General features: G+C 37.8%; 1 protein-coding gene across 1 annotated transcript; it reads right to left on the bottom strand.

Moving 5' to 3' along the window:
• Positions 1-587: 587 nt before the first annotated feature.
• Positions 588-17,529, bottom strand: LOC148112297 (cytochrome P450 2J6-like). Its single transcript, XM_087877110.1, has 9 exons — positions 15,324-17,529; positions 13,853-14,015; positions 11,689-11,841; positions 9,862-10,019; positions 9,170-9,343; positions 6,535-6,673; positions 5,683-5,870; positions 5,108-5,249; positions 588-4,145 (listed from the first exon to the last, which is right to left on the bottom strand). Exons 1-9 carry the CDS (start codon positions 15,480-15,482, stop codon positions 3,955-3,957), a joined length of 1,467 nt encoding a protein of 488 aa, XP_087733236.1. The 5' UTR covers positions 15,483-17,529; the 3' UTR covers positions 588-3,954.
• Positions 17,530-19,662: the final 2,133 nt, after the last annotated feature.

The following is a 19,662-nucleotide window of genomic DNA, read 5'->3' as shown; positions in this document are numbered from 1 at the left end:
TCATTCATAATCTTCATATTCCTTATATTTTACAGCATTTTAAACCACGCTTGTTAATAAGAAAAGGTAAAAGGTAAGAAAAGGTAAAAAAAAAGAAAAAGGTAAAGAGGAAAGAGAAAGAGGAGAGAGAAACTCTCCTCCTTACATTGTTTAGAAATCAATTACATAAAAAGCATTTACATCCATTTTAATCAAACTATGGTGTTTTTCTCATTCTGTCTAAACTCTTTCTTCTTCTTTTTTTCCCTTTTTTCCAGTTCCAATATCCATAAAGTTATTCACCTGGCCTCTTGTGACCATGGGGTTGCAACAATGGTCATAAGGGTGAAAAAACAGTCGTGTCACTTTTTTCACCAATTATATCACGACAAAATCAGTAGTTTATAAGGAGAATCAGTATAAAATGTGGTATAGATGGTATCTGACCCCTTCGAGATTAGCGAAGATGTATCCAAATTTAAACCCAACTTGTTGGAAATGTAAACAGGCACAGGGTACTTTCTTTCATGTCTGGTGGCTTTGCCCAAAAATTAGGAAATACTGGGAAAAAATAAAAATGTGGTTAACAGAAATAACAGAAGAGGAAATAAGAGTTTAAACCAGAAATTTTTTTATTTGTGCGGAAATGGATAAATTACATTTGAGTTAAAAGACAAGGTAGACTCAAAATACTATATGGTATGGAATAGATGGTACGATTGGATAAGTCAAAAAAAAAGAGAATAAATGTAAAAGTTTGTATGAAAATACAATTAACAAACAGGTACCGTCAACAGGATAAATGATGTAATAAGTCTCTATCTATCTATCTATCTATCTATCTATCTATCTATCTATCTATATTTAGTTTGTTTGTTTGTTTGGTTTTGTATTGTTTTTTCTATTTTATTGTTCAGTATATAAATGTATCCTCATTCCCATTTGAATCAAACTTCTTAAAGATTCATCAGCTGGGAATTAAGTTTGCCTTTGAAATTTTCAAGTTAAACACTGGCTTTCCAAAATCTGCTGGAGAAATTTGGCACTCTAGAAGGTTAAAGAAGGCTTCTGTTTGTCTTCATCAATCAATAATGTATGATTCAGGTGATTCCCCACCATGTCAATCAGCTCTATTTGTTCCTACCCCCCCCCCACCCCCTCCTCCCCAAATACTGTTTTTCATGTTGAAAGAATATAAAGAAATGAAACAGTGAGATAGAGTAAAGGTAGATCAATAACAAGTCTATTTCAGGTAGTCCTTGATTAACAATCTTTGGTTAACAGGACAGGTACAGACTTCAACAGAAAGTCGGAATGGCAGAAAGAAAGAAAAAACACTGCAACCAGCCTGCTTTCCCTGCATGAACCAGAAAGAGGGCTGAGGAAATATCTACAGACCCCTATCATCCCTGTCCTAATATTCCCTTTAATTGTATTCATTTTATGTATTCAATTCATGCTTATACTCAGTGGTGGGATTCATTTTTTTAACAACCAGTTCTGTGGCTTATTTGGGGGGCATGGCTTGGTGGTCATGTGACCAGGGGGTTGTCTAGCTGGTCATGTGACCGGGTGGGCATGGCTATGTGCATAGGGACCACTCAGAGGGCTAAAAAAAGTCATTTCTGATCGGTCCTAGACACAGGAATTAGTCAGATTTCTGAAGCTGCTTCCTTTCAGGAACAGAGATTAATATTTTTCCTTCCAAACAAAGCTGAATAGGGAAAATTATCTCATCACTAAACACAGGATTAAACATCACCAAGCACAGAATTAAACTACACCAAAAACCAGTTTTAGGCCAAAAGTCAGAAAGGGTATGTAAACTCACTTTTGAATGTCAATCTTTCTAGCTAGCCAAGAAGCCTTGCTGAATGTCACTCATCTTGATTCCTTGTCATTAAAAGCGTCTGCTTCGTTATTCAATTATTTCTTCAAAGTGCTGATCATTGCACTCTGGCTGGAAGAACTCCAACAGGGGAGTATTTCCTCCCAACAGTGGTGTAAAAAGCTTAAAACAACCCTTCCCCTTTAAGAAAGACAAGCCAAAACAAAAAAACAAAAAACCCTCTGAGAAGCTCCGGAACCAGAAGTGACAGTAAGTCTAGGCATACTGCCAAGAATGTAATAAGGGTTAATGGAGAGGCAGTTTCTGTAAGCAGGGCAAAAACGATTAGGCTAGGAAACAATAATTCCTTACAGGACTAACCCTGTACAGTGGAAAATAAACAAAAGGAGATTTCTTCTAAAAACCTGTTCTCAAAACTGCTTAACTATTTAACAACCGGTACTACTGAACCGGTGCAAACTGGTGGAATCCCACCACTGAATAGAACTGAGTGTTAACTTAAGAGATATAAAAAATTGGGACTAGTGCAGGGGTCCCCAACCTTTCGGACCTCAAGGACCACTAAATTCATAATTTTAAATCCCACAGACCACTAATATGATCTACCTAATGAATGGCTGGGTGAGTGTGGCTAGGTAGTTATGTGACTGGGCTGGTGTGGCCAATTTGATGGCCAACTCAATGTCACTCACATCAAAGGGCGCCTTGCCGGCCTCTACTCACCCCTCTCCTGCCACCCACTCCTCGCCTCCCCGCCCGGGCTCCTTAGGGCCCCAACAGGAAGCAGCTGTTGGAGCTAGGCAGCCACCACGAGAAAGAGTTGGCAAAACAGCTGGCTCAGTTCAAATTGGATCTGACCGAGAAGGAGACTCAGCAAAAGCACCTCACTGAGGACTACGAGCATAGACTTTCCAAGCAGAGGGAAGACCTGTGGGAGTGCAAGGCCAGGTACAGGCGCCTGGAGGCTCAGTGGGCTGAGATGGTCAGCCAGTTCCAGGCCATGATGCAGTCCCACTGGAACAAGACCCTCCAGCTCTTCACTACCAGTGGTGCTTCCCTCCAGCCTTCGCCCAAAGCCCTGCATCAGGAGGCCGAAGCAGACCCGAAGTTGGAATTTCTGTCCTCCTCCAACATGCACAAAAAGACCCCAAAGGGGGAGACTCTCTGCAGTAACACAAACGTTCATTGCCCATATCCGGCCCAGGGAGGAGTTTGAGGACCCCTGACTTTGTGCAATATTTTTTAAAAATGCAAAGATATGCTTGAAAAAGAGACAGGGGCCTCGGTAAAAACTTTAGAAAATAGGCAGTGAAAAAGGGTAGAGGTGGGAGAAATACCTAGGTTTGACATCCAAGAAATAGATATAGATGGAGATTTAAGAGAGGAATGGGGGAGGTAAGTAAAAAAACAAAACAAAACAGCATAGCAATTGAAGTATCAAAGCGGGCCAGAGACGATGGGTAGATGATTTCTTTTTTTCCCCCTTTATTGTTGTTTTTGACTTGTTTTTCCTTTTCCCCCTCTTTCTTTTAAAGCTTAGCAATTAAAGTATAAGCACGCAAGAGATGATGGATGGATGATTCCTTTTCTTGGTTGTTGTTTTGAATGGTCTTTCCCTCCCTCCCTCCCTCCCTCTATTCTTTCCCCCCCCCTCTTTTTGTAGGCAGGTGGTTGTAAGTCGAGGACTACCGATACAGCTAGTAGTCCTCAGTGTGCTACTTCTCTGGAGTACCTCACAAGGCTGGCAGTAATATTGTAAGTCTGAAAGTATTCCCCCCCCCTCATGTTTACAATCCAAGAAACTAGGGAGGGTCCCTTCTAAGATCTTTGCCTTGTCTCCATTCTTTCCACAGGCTCGGCTGCCTCTTAACTCACTATTGCCTAGTCTGCAGCTCTTCCTCCTGTCTCCCAAGGACAGGTCCACATACCATTACATCCAAAAAACAGCATTATTTTTCTAAATCAATTTTATACTATTGGACATAATTTTTTCATATCATTTAGGATAAATCTTTTGTTCACATAATTGGTTTAAGCCACGTAGCCTATGAATTTCATCTGGGTCTTTCAAGTGTCTTTGGAGTTGATGACTTTGCTTTGAGTGATGGAAAAAACCTTCCCTTGATCTAGTCACTCTCCTGGAGATCTTTCATGGATATTTTAAAGCTTGATGGGAATTGTGTGGGACCAAATTTAGGTGTGAGATCTGGTGCCTGGGATTTATGTGGCCAAGATAGCCGGAAGTTTCTCAGGATGGTGGTGAGGAAGAGGAAGAGCTCCATCCGAGCCAGATTTTCTCCTAAGCAAACCCTTGGTCCTGAAAAGTAAAAGACAAGATGAACGATCACAGCTATTCATCTAGAGCAGCACACACTTTGATGATAAAACAGCACCCCTGAAACTCAGACTTGTGGTTTTGTAGTGTCATGTGAAACTAACTAGTATCCTTAGGATTAATGGATTTATATCTTTGTGTGTGAGAGAGAGGGAGGGAGAGAAGGAGAGGCTGAAGGAGAGGGACAGGGAAGGAGAGGGAGAAGGAGAAGGAGAGGAAAGGGGTAGGTTGAGGAAGAGGGAGAAGGAAAGGGAGAGGGAATAGGAGAGGGATGGGGAAGGAGAGGAAAGGGGTAGGTTAAGGAAAGGGAAAAGAAAAGGGAGAGGAAAGGGAGAGGGAATAGGAGAGGGAAGGGGAAGGGAGAAGGAAGGGGAGAGGGAGAAGGAGAGGGAAGAGGGACGGAGAAGGGAGGGGAGGGGAGGGAGAGAGGGAGAGGGAGAGGGAGAAGGAGAAGGAGAGGGAGGGGAGAGGGAGAGAATAGCAAAGGAAAACATGTATTTCCTGGTTTCTGGAATGGGTTGATGAAACGGCATATTTTAGCCTGCTGAAGGATACACTCATGCAGAGAAGGAGTGCTTTCACAAATATGGGTGATGTTATCCCCAAAGTGAATACGCTTTTCAGTTGCTCCCCATTGGCAGCATTCACAGGATATTTATTTGTTTGTTTGTTTGTTTGTTTGTTTGTTTGTTTGTTTGTTTACATTTTTATACCACCCTTCTCCCGAAGGACTCAGGCGGTATACAGCCATATTAAAACAAACCCATCACAAAAATTGAAAACAGTTAAAATAATTAAAGCATGCATCCTAGTTTTCTCCACCCAATGGTGCCCTGAAGTAGGCTTAAGTACAGGAGCTGAGTTCACAGGGTTGTCTAATCCCTGATTCTGCCTATTGTGCAGCCCTTCCCATTCAAAGGAAAACAGAGAGAGAGAGAATTTACCTGCTGAAAATAGCAAAAAGGCTTCCGGCTTCACAAACTCTCCCTTTGCATTCAGGAAGTTGGAGGGGTTGAACTCGTGTGGGAACTTCCACTGGGATTCATCGTGATGAACAGAATGGAGGTTGGTGAAAATGGTCGTGCCCTGCAAATATCAGGGCACAACCATCAATTTGGCTTAGCCCTTTTGAGATCTGGTTCAAAAATGAACTGATGATAGTGAAAAGAATCTTTCATGGAATCGTAAGGCTTGAAGAGTTGGCTCTCCAACTTTTTCAGGAAAACCTCCTGCAATGGTGAAGCTAGTTTTCCCACTGATTAACCATTCTCACTTTCCGGAAATTTCCTCTTATTTCCTGTCTGGAGCTCCCTGTGATGTGTTTTCACCCAGGTGCTTTGGACAATAAACTGACCCCCTCTTTTCTCTGGCAGCCCTTTAAGTATTGGAAGACTGCTATGATGTCATGCCTCCCCTTATCCTTCCCTTCATTTGGCTAAATATGCATCATTCCCTTAGCCTTCACTGCACAGTTTAGCCTCCAGACCCATGGCCCACCTGTGAAAGTTCCCAGTTTTACCTTGGGAATTTGATAGCCACAAAGCTGTGCATTTTGGATAGGTGTGTGAGGTACTCCGAGAGGACCAACAGTTGTACAGCGTTGGATTTCATGAATGACGGCATTTGTGTAGGGCAGCTTTTCCCGATCTTCACATTGCAGGTTTGAATTACTTCCCAGAATAGCATCTATTTCCTTCTGGCATTTCTCTGCAGTGCAAATAAATTAGTTACTAAGGAGGGTAAGGAAAGGGACTTCAACACAATTATGCAGGAACCGCTCCCTGCGAAAAAGGGCTGAAGCATCTTTAAGTCTAGAACAACGAGGCAACATTCAGAAGAGTATCTGGAAGACAGCTCCCTAATTCACTGGATTATAAGAAGGGGAGGATATCCAGCCAAATGAGATGTGCAAGATCAATCAATCAATCAATCAATCACAATAGAGTTGGAAGAGACCTTGGAGGTCTTTGACTCTTCTGGTCAAAGCAAATTGGAGAGAGATAAGAGTCAAGGGAATTCAAAGTGGGCAGGACTTAGACCTCTTGTGGACACGAAGGGACTCGAGACTGATGATGCACTTGACTCCTCCTTCAGGCTCAGCCATGTCATCTGCTACATACATTTTTGAAAACTTCACACTGATTCCCCATGTTTCGTGTCCTTCTCAACTTGGTGCTCTCTTTGAGTTGTGGGAGAGCAATGCATCTCTATCTGGGAATTCTTCTAGGTGTTACAGTTCTAAACATACCAGAAGGGATGAATCTGTCGAAATCCAAATGAAGCTTTTAGAAAGGTCTGGAATCACACCTTCAAGACCCATCCTGATTTTGCATGGTTAATAGAAGACCTTCGTCATTTGCTATTTCCGTACCTTGGACCTCTGGAAAGGCTACCAAATACAGCAATGCCCACTGAAGTGTTGCAGCCGTTGTCTCTGATCCAGCAGTTAAAAGGTCTGTCAGTAAAACTAGTAATTGTTCTCCTTCAAAACTTGAAGCTTTCCTCTCTGTCTTTTATTAATTAAAAGAAAGAAAGAAAGAGAAAATAATCCTCAACATATAGTCCTGAACCATTTGTACACTGATAGTTTGAGGTTATGACAGTGCTGAAGTGAAGAAGAGAAGAGAAGAGAAGAGAAGAGAAGAGAAGAGAAGAGAAGAGAAGAGAAGAGAAGAGAAGAGAAGAGAAGAGAAGAGAAGAGAAGAGAAGAGAAGAGAAGAGAAGAGAAGAGAAGAGACCTTGGACATCTTCAAGTCCCACCCTCTGCTTAGGCAGGAAATCTATACCATTTCAGACAACTGGCTGTCCAATCTCTTATGTTTTAGGGACTTTATGACCATCACAGTATCCTGCATTCACAGGATCAAAATTCGGGCACTTGAAAACCTGCATGCATTCATGACAGATGCAGCATCCCAGGGCCATGTTGATCACCATTTTATAAGGTTTCCACTCTCTTTCTGACAAGCAAAGTCCATGGGAGAAGCTGGATTTGCTTAATAACCATGTGATTCAGTTAACAACCCCAGTGATTCACTTAACACTACAGGAAACAAGGTTGTAAAATCGGGTATGAATTGCTTCACAAGTGCCTTGCTTAGTGATGGAAGTTCGAGTCCCAACTGGGGTTATAGGTTGAGGGCCATTTGTATTATTCTAGAATATTTTCCAATCACATCTGTTGAATGAAGTTCATATTCATTCATGTTCTGATTTAGAGCAATGGGTTGGCAGGGCTTATGCAACAGGCTAAGCAAAGTCCCATAGATGAGTTCAGATAACACAATAACTTGTTCCTTTCTTTAGGACAAAACTCTAATTCACACAAATTTCAAAAGACTTTGTGTGGAAGTTGTTTAACTGACCAAGCAATGAATTATGTATGCTTTTAGATTATCAAACGAGGTGAGGGCCATCCACCAGAGACCTCCTTTTCATAGTCACACAATTGTAATGTGGTAGCCACAGATACAAGACCAGAACAACTATATAAGAGTGTAAAATCGACTATTGTTCTTATTCCAGACAGTACCAATAAAAATTGAAAAGACTTATTTCCAACATCTTAACAAGATAATAAGGAAATTTATATGGCAAGGGAAAAAAGCATAAGTATAAAAATGCTACAAGATGCAAGATTATGTGGAGATTTAGACTGCCAAATTGGGAACTATATTACGAAGCAGCAGTATTGACTTGGATGAGGGAATGGATTAAGAAACACAAGATTATTAACTTTGGAAGGACACGATTTACAATTGGGATGGCATGCATTTTTATGGTATGGTAGAAGTAAGATGCATATGTACTTTCATAGACATTATATAAGAAATGCATTGTTATTAATGTGGAAGAAGGTTAGAGATAAATACTATTTGAAAATACCAATTTTGTTATCAACAATGGAAACATTAATATATACAAATATTATTAATCTTAGAAATATTGTTAGATATAAAGATTTACTAATAGATAAAGAGGAATTGAAAGGGAAACGAGAATTAGAAGAACAGGGGATTGAGATGGATTGGTATACGTACGTGAAAATACAAACAAGATATGAAAAAGATGTAAACTATATGGTTTTTACTTAGAAATGACAGAGTTGGATAGGATACTCAGAGGAACAGAGGATAAAATAATTTTAAAAAATTATAATTTCTTACTTGGCATCGAATTAGAGGAAGAACAAGTAAAGGAAAGAATGATAGCGTAGGCAAAGAATTTTGGATATTCAGTTGATCTAGATAGATGGCAACAGTTATGGGAAAGGAACTATAAATTAACAATGTCCACGGCATATAAAGAAAATCAATATAAAATGTTCTACAGATGGCATATGCCTCCTGAAAAATTGGAAAAAATGTTTAAAGACAAATCAGCTAAATGTTGGAAATGTCACCAGTTACCAGGATCTTATTATCATATGTGTTGGACATGCTCAGAAGCTAAAAATTATTGGAGTAAAATTAAGATATGGCTACAACAACATATTAAAACCGGAGCTGTTCCTATTGGGTATCCTTCCAGAGAAAATTAGTAAAGAAAAGATATATTTGATTATTCATGTAATAACAGCAGCAAGGATTGTATTTGCACAAAATTGGAAAGCAGAGAAAATACCTCTGGAAGAGGAAGTAATCAAGAAAACATTAGACTGTGCAGAAAAGAATAGATTAACTTTGATAATTAAAGAAAGAGAGGATTCAGAATATTTTAAGGTATGAGGTCAATTTTACCATTGGCTAGAAAAGAGATATAGATAAACAAATTAATAGTTATGCAAGAGAATGGTATAATTAAAATATTGTATTTTTGAAGAGAGGTTGTACTAGATTAAGAGAAAATGAAGAAAGAAGAAACAACAAGAAGACAAAGCCATTGAAGAAACACCGAAATGACAAACGAAAGGATTGACTGATGTATTAAGTGTTTGTTTGTGTATAAAATAAAATAAAAATTGGTGGGGGAGTGTAAAATCAAACAAAGGGGAGTGGATTTTTTACCTTCTTTATTTCTTCTAGGTATGCATCAATGAAATCTCGGCTTTCTCCAGGAATCAAGGTTCTCTTGTGTTCTTCCACTTCCTTTTCAATGAAAGCAAAGACTTTATGGCCATTTCTTGCCATTCTCTGATGGGGCAGGGGAAGCCTCCTCACTAAGGGCACAGCATTGTAAAGCTGCCAAGAAGGAGAAAATAAATCAAATTTAATTTAATTTAATTTAATTTAATTTCCAATTTATATACCACCCTTCTCCCTGAGGACTCAGGGCGGTGTACAGCCAAGATAAGAACATAGAATACAAATATTAAAAACAGTTAAAAATATATATAAATTTGGCCCGAAAGTTAAGAAATCACAAACTGATTAAAAGAATTTTATCAATTAAAATGATCACCGGGTAATATACGCTGTAGGGTGCGTTGGGAGAGAAAAAAATACCTTCAGCTATTTATGTTCATGTATGTTATTTCATGTTCACCTTTTGATAGAGCACAAATATTAAACTAAGTTAATATTTCAACGAAGAGGTGTCATGCCCTAATTTACTCTGATTCTTACTGGCGCCTCCAAGTCAGTCATAAAATTATGATGTTCTTTTAAAAATAAATAAAGTTATTCAAGGAAAATTGGATAAAATTCCCACTAGCATTCTGGGAATCATGACCATTTTCCTGCCCTCCTATCGAGGATACCATGGCCCAGGGTCCCATCATCATTTCGATATTTTGATGTATCAAGTCCAACACAGTGTTGAAAGAGCTGTCGTTTTCGAAACGTTTCCCAAACAGAATGGAAGACATTATGTTGATGACTGCAGTTTCAAGGAATGGATGAGGATCAAAAGGTGAATCTGCAATACAATGCAAAAGAAAATAAGATTAGAGATAGTCCTGTGATGCATGAACAAACAGATTCATATGTGTATAATTCAAGCTAGCTACTTTATTGTTCTCTGCCTGTAATACAGGAATCTCCCTAGACTGGGAGCTTTCTCCTGGGAAAGACCAGAGACGGTTCTAAATCACTCAAGGGGAGGTGAGATTGAATGCTCCTCACTTAGGCCTTCCTCCCATCCAAAATGGTTACTCTCCAAGGAATCCTCGACCTACAACCATTCAAAGTTACAACAGATCACAAACAAGGTAATTAGACTGGGATTAGAAGTTCCAATGGCCATTTTCCCCAGGTAATTATGTGATCTCATCTTGGGTTTCATAGCCCGCATTTACAACTGTCTGCAGCATACCAAGATCACACAACCATAATTTATGCACTTTGCCAGAAGCCAAAGATTCACTGAATGACCATGATTATTTGCTTAACCACCTCTACTAACCAACAAGAGTTCATAAAATCTGAGCAGTCACGTGGTGACCCACTTAACCAAAAGCACGACTTACAACCGTAATTCCCCTGCTCGGTTGTGATCATATGTTGAGGACTAACTATATGTACTTGTGAACTATCACCTTTCATTATCCCATCGGTCACGTGTCTTCTAAAAAAATAAAAATGGAAAGGAGCTCCACGTTTGGGCACTTCATTTTTTTTTTTTTAAAAAAAAGAATTTTTATTTTTAAAACAAACAACCATAAAACCATCTTCAATTTGCAAACAGTGTGTCGGTTGGTTACAAGTCTTTTGTGCATCCTTCACCAAATTCATAGTTTACGTTTTCAATTTACCTAGATTCTCATATCCTCAATCTATATTTTGGGAAAACTGCAAAGAAGAGCAACTAAGACGATTAAAGGACTGTAGAAAACATGTGATACATATAAAACATGTGAAGAACGGTTGCAGGATTTGGCTAGTCTAGAGAAAAGAAGGACCAGGGAGGACATGATAGCAGGATTCTAGTATTTTGACAGGCTGCCACAAAGAGGAAGGGGTCGATTTATTTTCCAAAGCACCAGAAGGCAGGACAAGAAACAAAAGATGGAAACTATTGAATGAGAGAAGCAACCTGGAATTAAGGAGGAACTTCCTAACAGAGAGGACAATTAACCAGAGGAACAGTTTGCCTTCAGAAGTTGTGGGTGCTTCGTCACCTCTAATAACCAATAATTCACTGGACAGTCACTTGACTGAAATGGTATAGGATCTCCAGCTCTATTCTGATTGATTGAGATGCAATTTTATTTTAATGTGCTTTAACTATGGAGTCCTTGATGATCTCTGAGCTTGATTGTTTGCTTGTAGACATTTCATTACCCAGCTACATAACATCATCCTAGGAGGGGAATGAAATATCTGAAACCTACAAATATTCTCTTCCATTGGAATTTGCTTGAAGTTTTATACAACCAGAATTTTATACAACTTTATACAATTCTTTATACAAAGAATTTTATACAACAATACAGTTTTATACAACTCCTCCCATTCTGCATCAACACACAAACATACAAACATGGGTCTAACTGTGAGATCAACTGAATTCTGTCCTGTGGAAAAAAAAGAAGCAACATTGGTGTGATGATTTCCCAGCTATCCGATCATGTCCCAGGTGAGCTTACCTGAGTTTTCAGCAATTGCTTCAATCAAATATGATGCCTCCTGCAAGATCTTCTCTTCCATTGATTTTTTGCCCAGTCCAAAGTTCCTGAGAAGCATCAGTGAAAACCTTCGGTGCTCTTTCCACACTTGGCCGTAGGGTGCTGTGATTATGCCTGTAAAAATGAGAGAGGGAAAATGAAGCAATGGAACTACAGTGATTTCCTTGTACAGGTAGACCTTACAACACTTCGTTTAGTGACCCTTGGAAGTTACAACGGCACTGGAAAAAAGTGACTTATGACTGGCTTTCATACTTACGACTGTTGCAGCCTCCCCATGGTCACATGATCAAAATTCAGATGCTTGGCACCTGACTCATATTTACGAAGACTATTAACACTGGAACGACATGATCTACAATTAGGTTGGCATGCTTTTTTATAGTATGGTAGAAATAAGATACACACGTGCTTTCATAGACATTATATAAGAAATGCATTGTTATTGGTATGGGAAAAAGTTAGAGATAAATATTATGTGAAAATACCAATATGGTTATCAACAACGGAAGCCTTAATTCACCCAAATGTTTTTAATTTTGGAAATATTGTTGGAGGTAAAGATTTGTTAACAGATAAGGTGGAATTGAAAGGGAATCAAGAACAGGGAATTGAAATGGACTGGTATATGTATATGCAAATACAAACTAGATACGAAAAAGATATTAAACTACAGAATTTTTACTTAGAGAAGACTGCGCTTGATTAGATACTCATGGGAACAAAAGATAAATTAATTTTAAAATGTTACAAGTTTTTACTAAATATAGAACTAGAGGAAGAACAAGTAAAAGAAACAATGATAGCCTGGGCAAAAAAAATTGGATATTCAATTGAATTGGACAAATGGCAACAACTATGGGAAATAAATTATTATTATTTATAGAAAGAAATTATAAATTAACAATGTCCACTGCATATAAGGAGAATCAATACAAAATGTTTTATAGATGGCATATGCCCCCTGAGAAACTGGCAAAAATGTTTAATGATGAATCAGCTAAATGTTGGAAATGCCACCAGTTACCAGGTTCATATTGCCACATGTGGTGGACATGTCCTGAAGCAAAAAGCTACTGGAATAAAATTAAGTTATGGGTGGAGGAAATGATACAACAACATATAGACTTAAAACCAGAACTATTCCTATTGGGTATCTTACCAGAGAAAATTAGTAAAGATAATATATATTTGATTATACATGTAATAACAGCAGCAAGGATGGCTTATGCACAAAATTGGAAAGCAGAGAATATACCATCGGAACAGTGGTGGGATTCAAATAATTTAACAACCGGTTCTCTGCCCTAATGATTTCTTCCAACAACCAGTTCACCAAACTGCTCAGAAAGTTAACAACCGGTTCTCCCGAAGTGGTGCAAACTGGCTGAATCCCACCACTGCATCGGAGGGAGAAGTAATTAAAAAAAATTTAGAATGTGCAGAAATGAATAGATTAACTATGATGATAAAGGAAAGAGAAGATTCGGAATATTTTAAGATATGGAATAAATTTTACTGTTGGTTAGAAAAGAGATATAAATAAGTTTTAAAAGAGATTGAAGAAAAATTTTTTTTGTTGTAATTAGAATATTATATTAATGGAAAACCTTTGTAATGGATTTGATGAGATTGAAGACAGAAGAGACAGAGAAGAGAAGAAATTTTTGAGGATAACAGCGAAATGTCACATGGAAGAAATGAATGAAGTACTAAATGTTTGTTTGCCTTAAAAATAAAAAAACTTTATTAAAAAAAAAGAAAAGATGTATGATATGTTTGTTTAAAAAAATAAAAAAACTACAAAAAAACCCAACAACCGTGTTTACTAACTTAACAACGGCAGTGATTCACTTAACAACTACGGCAAGAAAAGTGATAAAATGGGGCAAAACTCACTTAACAACTGCCTTGCTTAGCAACAGAAATTTTGGGCTGAACTGTGGTTGTACATTAAGGACTACATGTATTTATCTTTTGCATACCTAATCGTAAAACCTGATCAATTAATCAATCATTCCTTGGATTCATCCATCTCATAATTGCCAATGTAACATAAAGATCCAACAAAGCGAACAACAAAAGTAGAGAGGAAAAACAGTGTTTGGAAAGGATATATTGGTACCTTTTTTCTTCATGATATCATCTACTATTGGATTATCTGGCCTTCCAGCAAATTCTATGCCTTTTGTGACCAGGACCTCTTTGACTGAAGAAAACCCATGAGTGAAGACTGCAAGCGTTCCTCCAATGTTGAGACTGAAGACGGGACCATATTTTTGGGCTAGCTGAAATGAAATCACCAGGGTTAATCTAGAAGCATCAGGAGATCGGTTGGAAGCAATCACTTGCAAGGATGCAACACGGAGGAGAGGCGAGATTACCTGAACCTCCATCACATGCCATCTCCTTCAAAAACCTTCAGCCTATCCTTTCCCCTCCTGTTCAGGCATAGATATAACTTCTTAGACGTAGAAGAATAATCGGATCTCTTGATTAGAATTATTCCATTAAATGAAATGGCCTTTTTTGCACATTGTGACCCGTCCAAAACTGGATTTTCTTCTAATACATCTGCAGACAGGCCAAATTATCTTCAATGTGATGTTTAAAAATATAGTATGGTCATTCAAAGGTGCTTTTTCTAAAGGCAACTGGACTTTCTTGGGGGTTTTTTTCCCTTTGAAAATATTTCACTTCTCTTCATAACTGAAGAAGCTTCTTGGGTGAAAAGCTAAACAAAATCAAGAAAGTCCATTTACCTTTTGGAAAAAGCACCTTTGGGAAAAGTATGACCTGGATGCTTGAGAATCTCCATAGACACAGGATGATCACATTTATCAAGTAGCCTCACTTCCCTCCTTTCCCACAACTCAAATTTACTTTCTTAATTTAGCCTAGTTTATGGATCAGATCAAATTATTCTTTCATAAGCGCTAGAAAAATATTGCAACCTTACCTAGCTTAAAAGTGAAAGAAGCACAGCCAAAAAATAGAACACAAGGTTATGAAATTGACATTCAACTAAGCTCAGTAAGCAAGCATTTAATTAAGAATAAATTAACAAGTAGAAATGTAATGTAAAGCACTGCAATACAGATGTAGATTGAAGAAAGGCCATTGAAAGAGGGGACAAGAATAGGGAGAAGATTCAACAATGACAACAAAAAAGCTCCACCAATACCTTCACTTCAAATAATCAAGAGTGGCTGCTATATAACCATCTTTTGATTACTGAAAAAACATTTGTTTTCTTCTTAAATGATCTGTATTTATGTTCTCCAAAGTACCAAATTTCTTTCAAAGCCCATGAAAGTCAGACATAGTTCCAGAACTTATTCCATCTCAAAAAGCTAATGGTTCTGTCGAGAGCAGCCCAATTCCATTAACTATCAGAATTCCTTTGAATCAAACATGCATCTCTACAAAGCAGAATCCTTTAATATCTAGGTAACATTCTGAAAGTTTCTTTCCCTAAATCTTAATTTGATCTCCTCTTTTGCAGCAAGACGCTTAAATAATTGCAAGAAAATGTCCTCCGTTTTTGGCTGACTCACACAGTGGGAATTAATGAGGGATCGGTTAAGAAGCCGTACCTGATCCAGGACCTTGAGAGGGTCCTTCTTCCTGAACTGAAGCAGGTTCCCAATCAGGGGGAGGCCCCATGGTCCAGGGGGAAAGCCTTTCGGACGTTGGTTCTTCCATAAATAGAGGAACAGGAGGGAAAGAACGATCAGCCAGCTGAGAATAGCCATGTTGGTAGAAAAGACGCCTCTCTGTGTGTCTGTTTGCTGCTGTGATTTTAGTAAAGATTAAATCTTTAACGTCATGATGAAAGATAAACTTTGAAGAGAAGCCAGATTTCACAAGCTGCAACTTAACAAAGAGGAAAATGTGGTTATATGCGGTTAATAATAATAATCTTTCTCAATCCTTCTCCCATGTTACAAGTAAATGCCTTATTCTCAAATAAGGAAAATGTATATTCACAGAATATCAGGGGTTAATTTATATTTCCTTCTTAATGTATTCATATGTAACCACTCCCATCTATTACTCCGCCTCACTAATATAAAAGGGGACGTATAGACCTCCCACTTGCTTCTATCTACAATCATTCATAGAATATAGAATGCCTACTGTAAATAAATAGTGTTATGTTTGAATACTTCGTTCTTGAATCATTTATTGAGTCTGATCCTTAAAATTACGCAACAATCTGGTAGCAGAGGATGGTTGGATTGACTCAATAAAAATCAGATATGCCTAAAAGAGAAAACTCCAGAAACAAAGAGAAAGACCCAACACCAGGGCACACAATAAAGAGATGGAAACGGATCAAGAAATGATCAATGAATCCACAACTATAATAACAAAAGAATCTGAAGACTGCACTACAGACAACGAGGAGATAATTGATGAAACTGATGACCAGGAAGAGAACGAGATAGAAAACAATGAATTCAGATCAGAGATACTGAAACTATTGAAAAGCCAAAAAGATGATGAAAATCTCATCGCGAACCTCCAAGACATCATAAAAAACAGCGGAGCAGCGAGAGAAAAACACATCGTAACAGATGAATCTAAAGAACTAAAAATGGTGAGCGAATTGCCTGTAGATAAGAATATAACAAAAAAGAAGACTAACGGTCCCGCACAAAATTTTGAATGGCGGCCATCTTGGTTTCAACAGACCACTAAGATGAGCGAACCAGAGCCAATCAGAAAACAGAATTCAAAATGTCTGGCGCGAAAAGCCCTACATAGTGCAAAAAGTAAAAAAGAAAAAATCTACTCTTCAGAAGAATCTGATACAGACATCGAAGAAACTTAAATCGAAATGCAAATAGAATCAGCAATGAAAACTCTCTTTGCAACATTCGGCCCAAAATTAAGAATTACAAAAGAATCAACGAAAGCTAGCAATCAAAGAATAAAGAAAAGACAAGCAAGCAAGCAAACATCTCAGAATCCACCCGCTTCTATCCAAACGACGAGAGCACCGACGCCTGAACCCAGAGAACCCTGTAAATACTCCCCCATGCCATAGACGATTCCAGGGACCAGAGACCTCAACAGGAACTATTTCAGCGAAAAGAAACAAGCGCCAGTCGTCACCTGGACACCCAAGATCGAACCGGAGACCGAGTCATCGGAAGAAGAACACTACGAGGGAGCTACAGCAATGAGAACCTCTCCCGACAGCTTCAGAAGCGAAATGAGCAACGCGCATGCGCAAACACACGCAGACAACTACGGAGGACATGAAGAGCAGAGAGAGCCATTCAGACTCATCGCAAGCATACCCACACCATTCTGCAACTATCAACATTTACAAGATCATGGACAACCTCCAGTTGTAAGTAATGGAACAACTAATATTGGGAACTTGCCCAATGATTTCCCAAAACTGAGAATAGATGGTATTAATTTGCAGGAATGGTGTCAACAACTTCAGGTTGTTTTTCTAAAAGAGAACTTATTATTCTTTATAACTAACCCCCCCAAAAGGCCTTGAACTCTAAAATTGGACTGCCTGCACCACAGAGCATTCTACCTATTAATATCTAGTATATCTCCTGCTATGTACCATAGTATTAAGCATAACTTGACTGTCTCAGAAATTATTCACTGCATGTTTAAATTGTTTCATAGTGAAAGTGTAGCGACCACTACAAGAATGTCTAAAGATTTCTTCTCAGCTAGGATAAAACCTGGGATTACTATAAGTGAACATTTGATATCTCTAAACAAAATCAGAGCAGAGCTACATTTAAGGGGAGAGATAATTTCAGATCAAACAATGAAAAGTGTTACCATTAATTCATTAGACCCATCGTGGGATAACTACATATCACATTTAGACACAATTAATTTGGGATACTTATCCATAGAGAATTTATCAAATAAGCTAATAGCTGAAGATAATTTAAGAAGGAGCCGTTGTAATACTCACATAGAACATAGACAAAGTAAGAGAGTAGTATTTCAAGAAAAATATCGAGAATCAGTTGAATGTTATAATTGTGGATCCAAAGAACATTGTAGAAGAGATTGTCCTAAATCTCTTAGAGAAAGACAAAAACATGACTATAGAAGCAGATACCATAACAGACAATCGTCCATTGATAGACATAGATATAGAAACTCACCTAATTTTAGAGAGCATAGAGGAGGCAGAGATAATTCGAGAGATAGAAAGTCTGGATCATTAAATGGATTAGATAAACATAATATAACTAACATATAACAATCAATGATTGGCTCATTGATTCTGGGGCAACTAATCACACAACACATAACAAAAATATATTATCTTCCTTTATAGAAGATAAATTTGTAATTAAGGTAGCCAATCAAGAAAAAGTCCAAGTTATTGGTAGGGGAAATGTAAACTTACCCGGTCTAGGGAAAATAGAGGGGGTATTATTAATACCAGAAATACCTCATAACATACTTAGTGCAATAAAACTAAGTAGAGATTCTGACATAAATATAGTATTCTCAAAAGGAAAAGCAACACTAGAGAAAAACAAAACAAGTTTGGGTAGTGTGGTTATCAAAGGGGGTCTACCATATTTGGTCATAAAAGAAAAATGGCTACACAATATTGATTCAAACATGGAAGATGACACTAACATAGAAAATGAAGACAATAGCAATAGTGATAATGAGGAACATGAAACAAATCATAACCACAAAGACACATCTATTAATGACACACTCAATAACAAAAAACCTACAATTGGAAAACCAATCCACGATGAATGTGCACATATATTACATAGAAAATTGGGACATGCTAGTTTTCCTGTAGTACAAAAAATGATTGAACATGCTGAAGGTGTTAACATAAAAAATTGTAAAAATTATTTGGAATGCTCAGTATGTAAGTCCACAAAACTCAGAACTAATCCCAAGCCAAAAAAGGCAACAAGATCAACTAATCAAATTTTTGATCTGGTACATATGGATCTGGTTGGTCCATTAACCCCATCAATCACATATAGAAAATGATACTTTCTGACTATTGTAGATGACTATAGTCGTTACAGATTTGTCTATACTTTGAAACACAAAGATGAAACATTTCAAAAATTTAAAGAGTTTTACAAACATGTAGAAACACAGCATAATATTAAAATAAAACAAATCATGACAGATAGGGGGTCTGAATTCATGTCAAAAGAATTCTCCCAATGGCTAAAAAACAAAGGAATGCTACACTTCACATCTAGCCCTTTCTCTGCATTCCAAAATGGAGTGGTAGAGAGAAAGAACTCAACACTACAAACCATGATTAGGTGTACATTAGAAGATGCTGGCTTAGGAAAACAATTCTGGTCAGAAGCATTACTATATTCCAATTATACTCAAAACAGAACTTGGTCCAGCATCATAAACAAAACACCATACGAATTAATGTATAATAGAAAACCCAAAATAACACACATGCACATATTTGGAGTCACAGCGGATGTACACATACCAAAACAATTGAGGCGTAAAGGAGAGAACGTATCCAGAAGACTTAGATTCATAGGATATGAAACAGGCACAAAAGGGTACAGATTTATTGATAATAACAACAAATTCATAATTTCTAGAACAGCTGTATTTCATGAACAGGCCAATTGGTCTAAAATACATCTTAATGAGATATTCCCAACCACAAATTTAGACACTGAACATCAAGATAAAATAGATAGAGAAGAACTCAATCACAACACACATGGAAACAAAAATAAAACATGGACAAACAGTCATCTCAGAATAAAAACAGATTCATTAACAAAAAAGGAGGCAAGATACCTACACGATAATGATAGCAAACCAGAAAAAACAATCAGATGTAACAGAAATCAGGTGCCAAGTAAATACAAGGATTACTTAATGTACATGAATAACGAAACATCAACACCAAACACATAC

The sequence above is a fragment of the Pantherophis guttatus genome, chromosome 11, assembly GCF_059756535.1.
Source record: "Pantherophis guttatus breed Tessera chromosome 11, ASM5975653v1, whole genome shotgun sequence".
NCBI classification, from domain to species: Eukaryota; Metazoa; Chordata; class Lepidosauria; order Squamata; family Colubridae; genus Pantherophis; species Pantherophis guttatus.
Note: the sequence above shows the minus strand (reverse complement) of the source record. Positions and strands in the feature narration are given on the sequence as shown.

What these genes read in the sequence shown, in the direction of transcription:
- LOC148112297 (XM_087877110.1), bottom strand. Translation starts at nt 15,482, where the DNA reads ATGGCTATTCTCAGCTGGCTGATCGTTCTTTCCCTCCTGTTCCTCTAT. An exon ending in TGATATCATGAAGAAAAAAG is followed by an intron (nt 11,842 to 13,852) that starts GTACCAATATAT and finishes TCATTTTTACAG; the next exon opens with GCATAATCACAGCACCCTAC. An exon ending in AGCCTTTCCAGAGGTCCAAG is followed by an intron (nt 5,871 to 6,534) that starts GTACGGAAATAG and finishes TTTGCACTGCAG; the next exon opens with AGAAATGCCAGAAGGAAATA.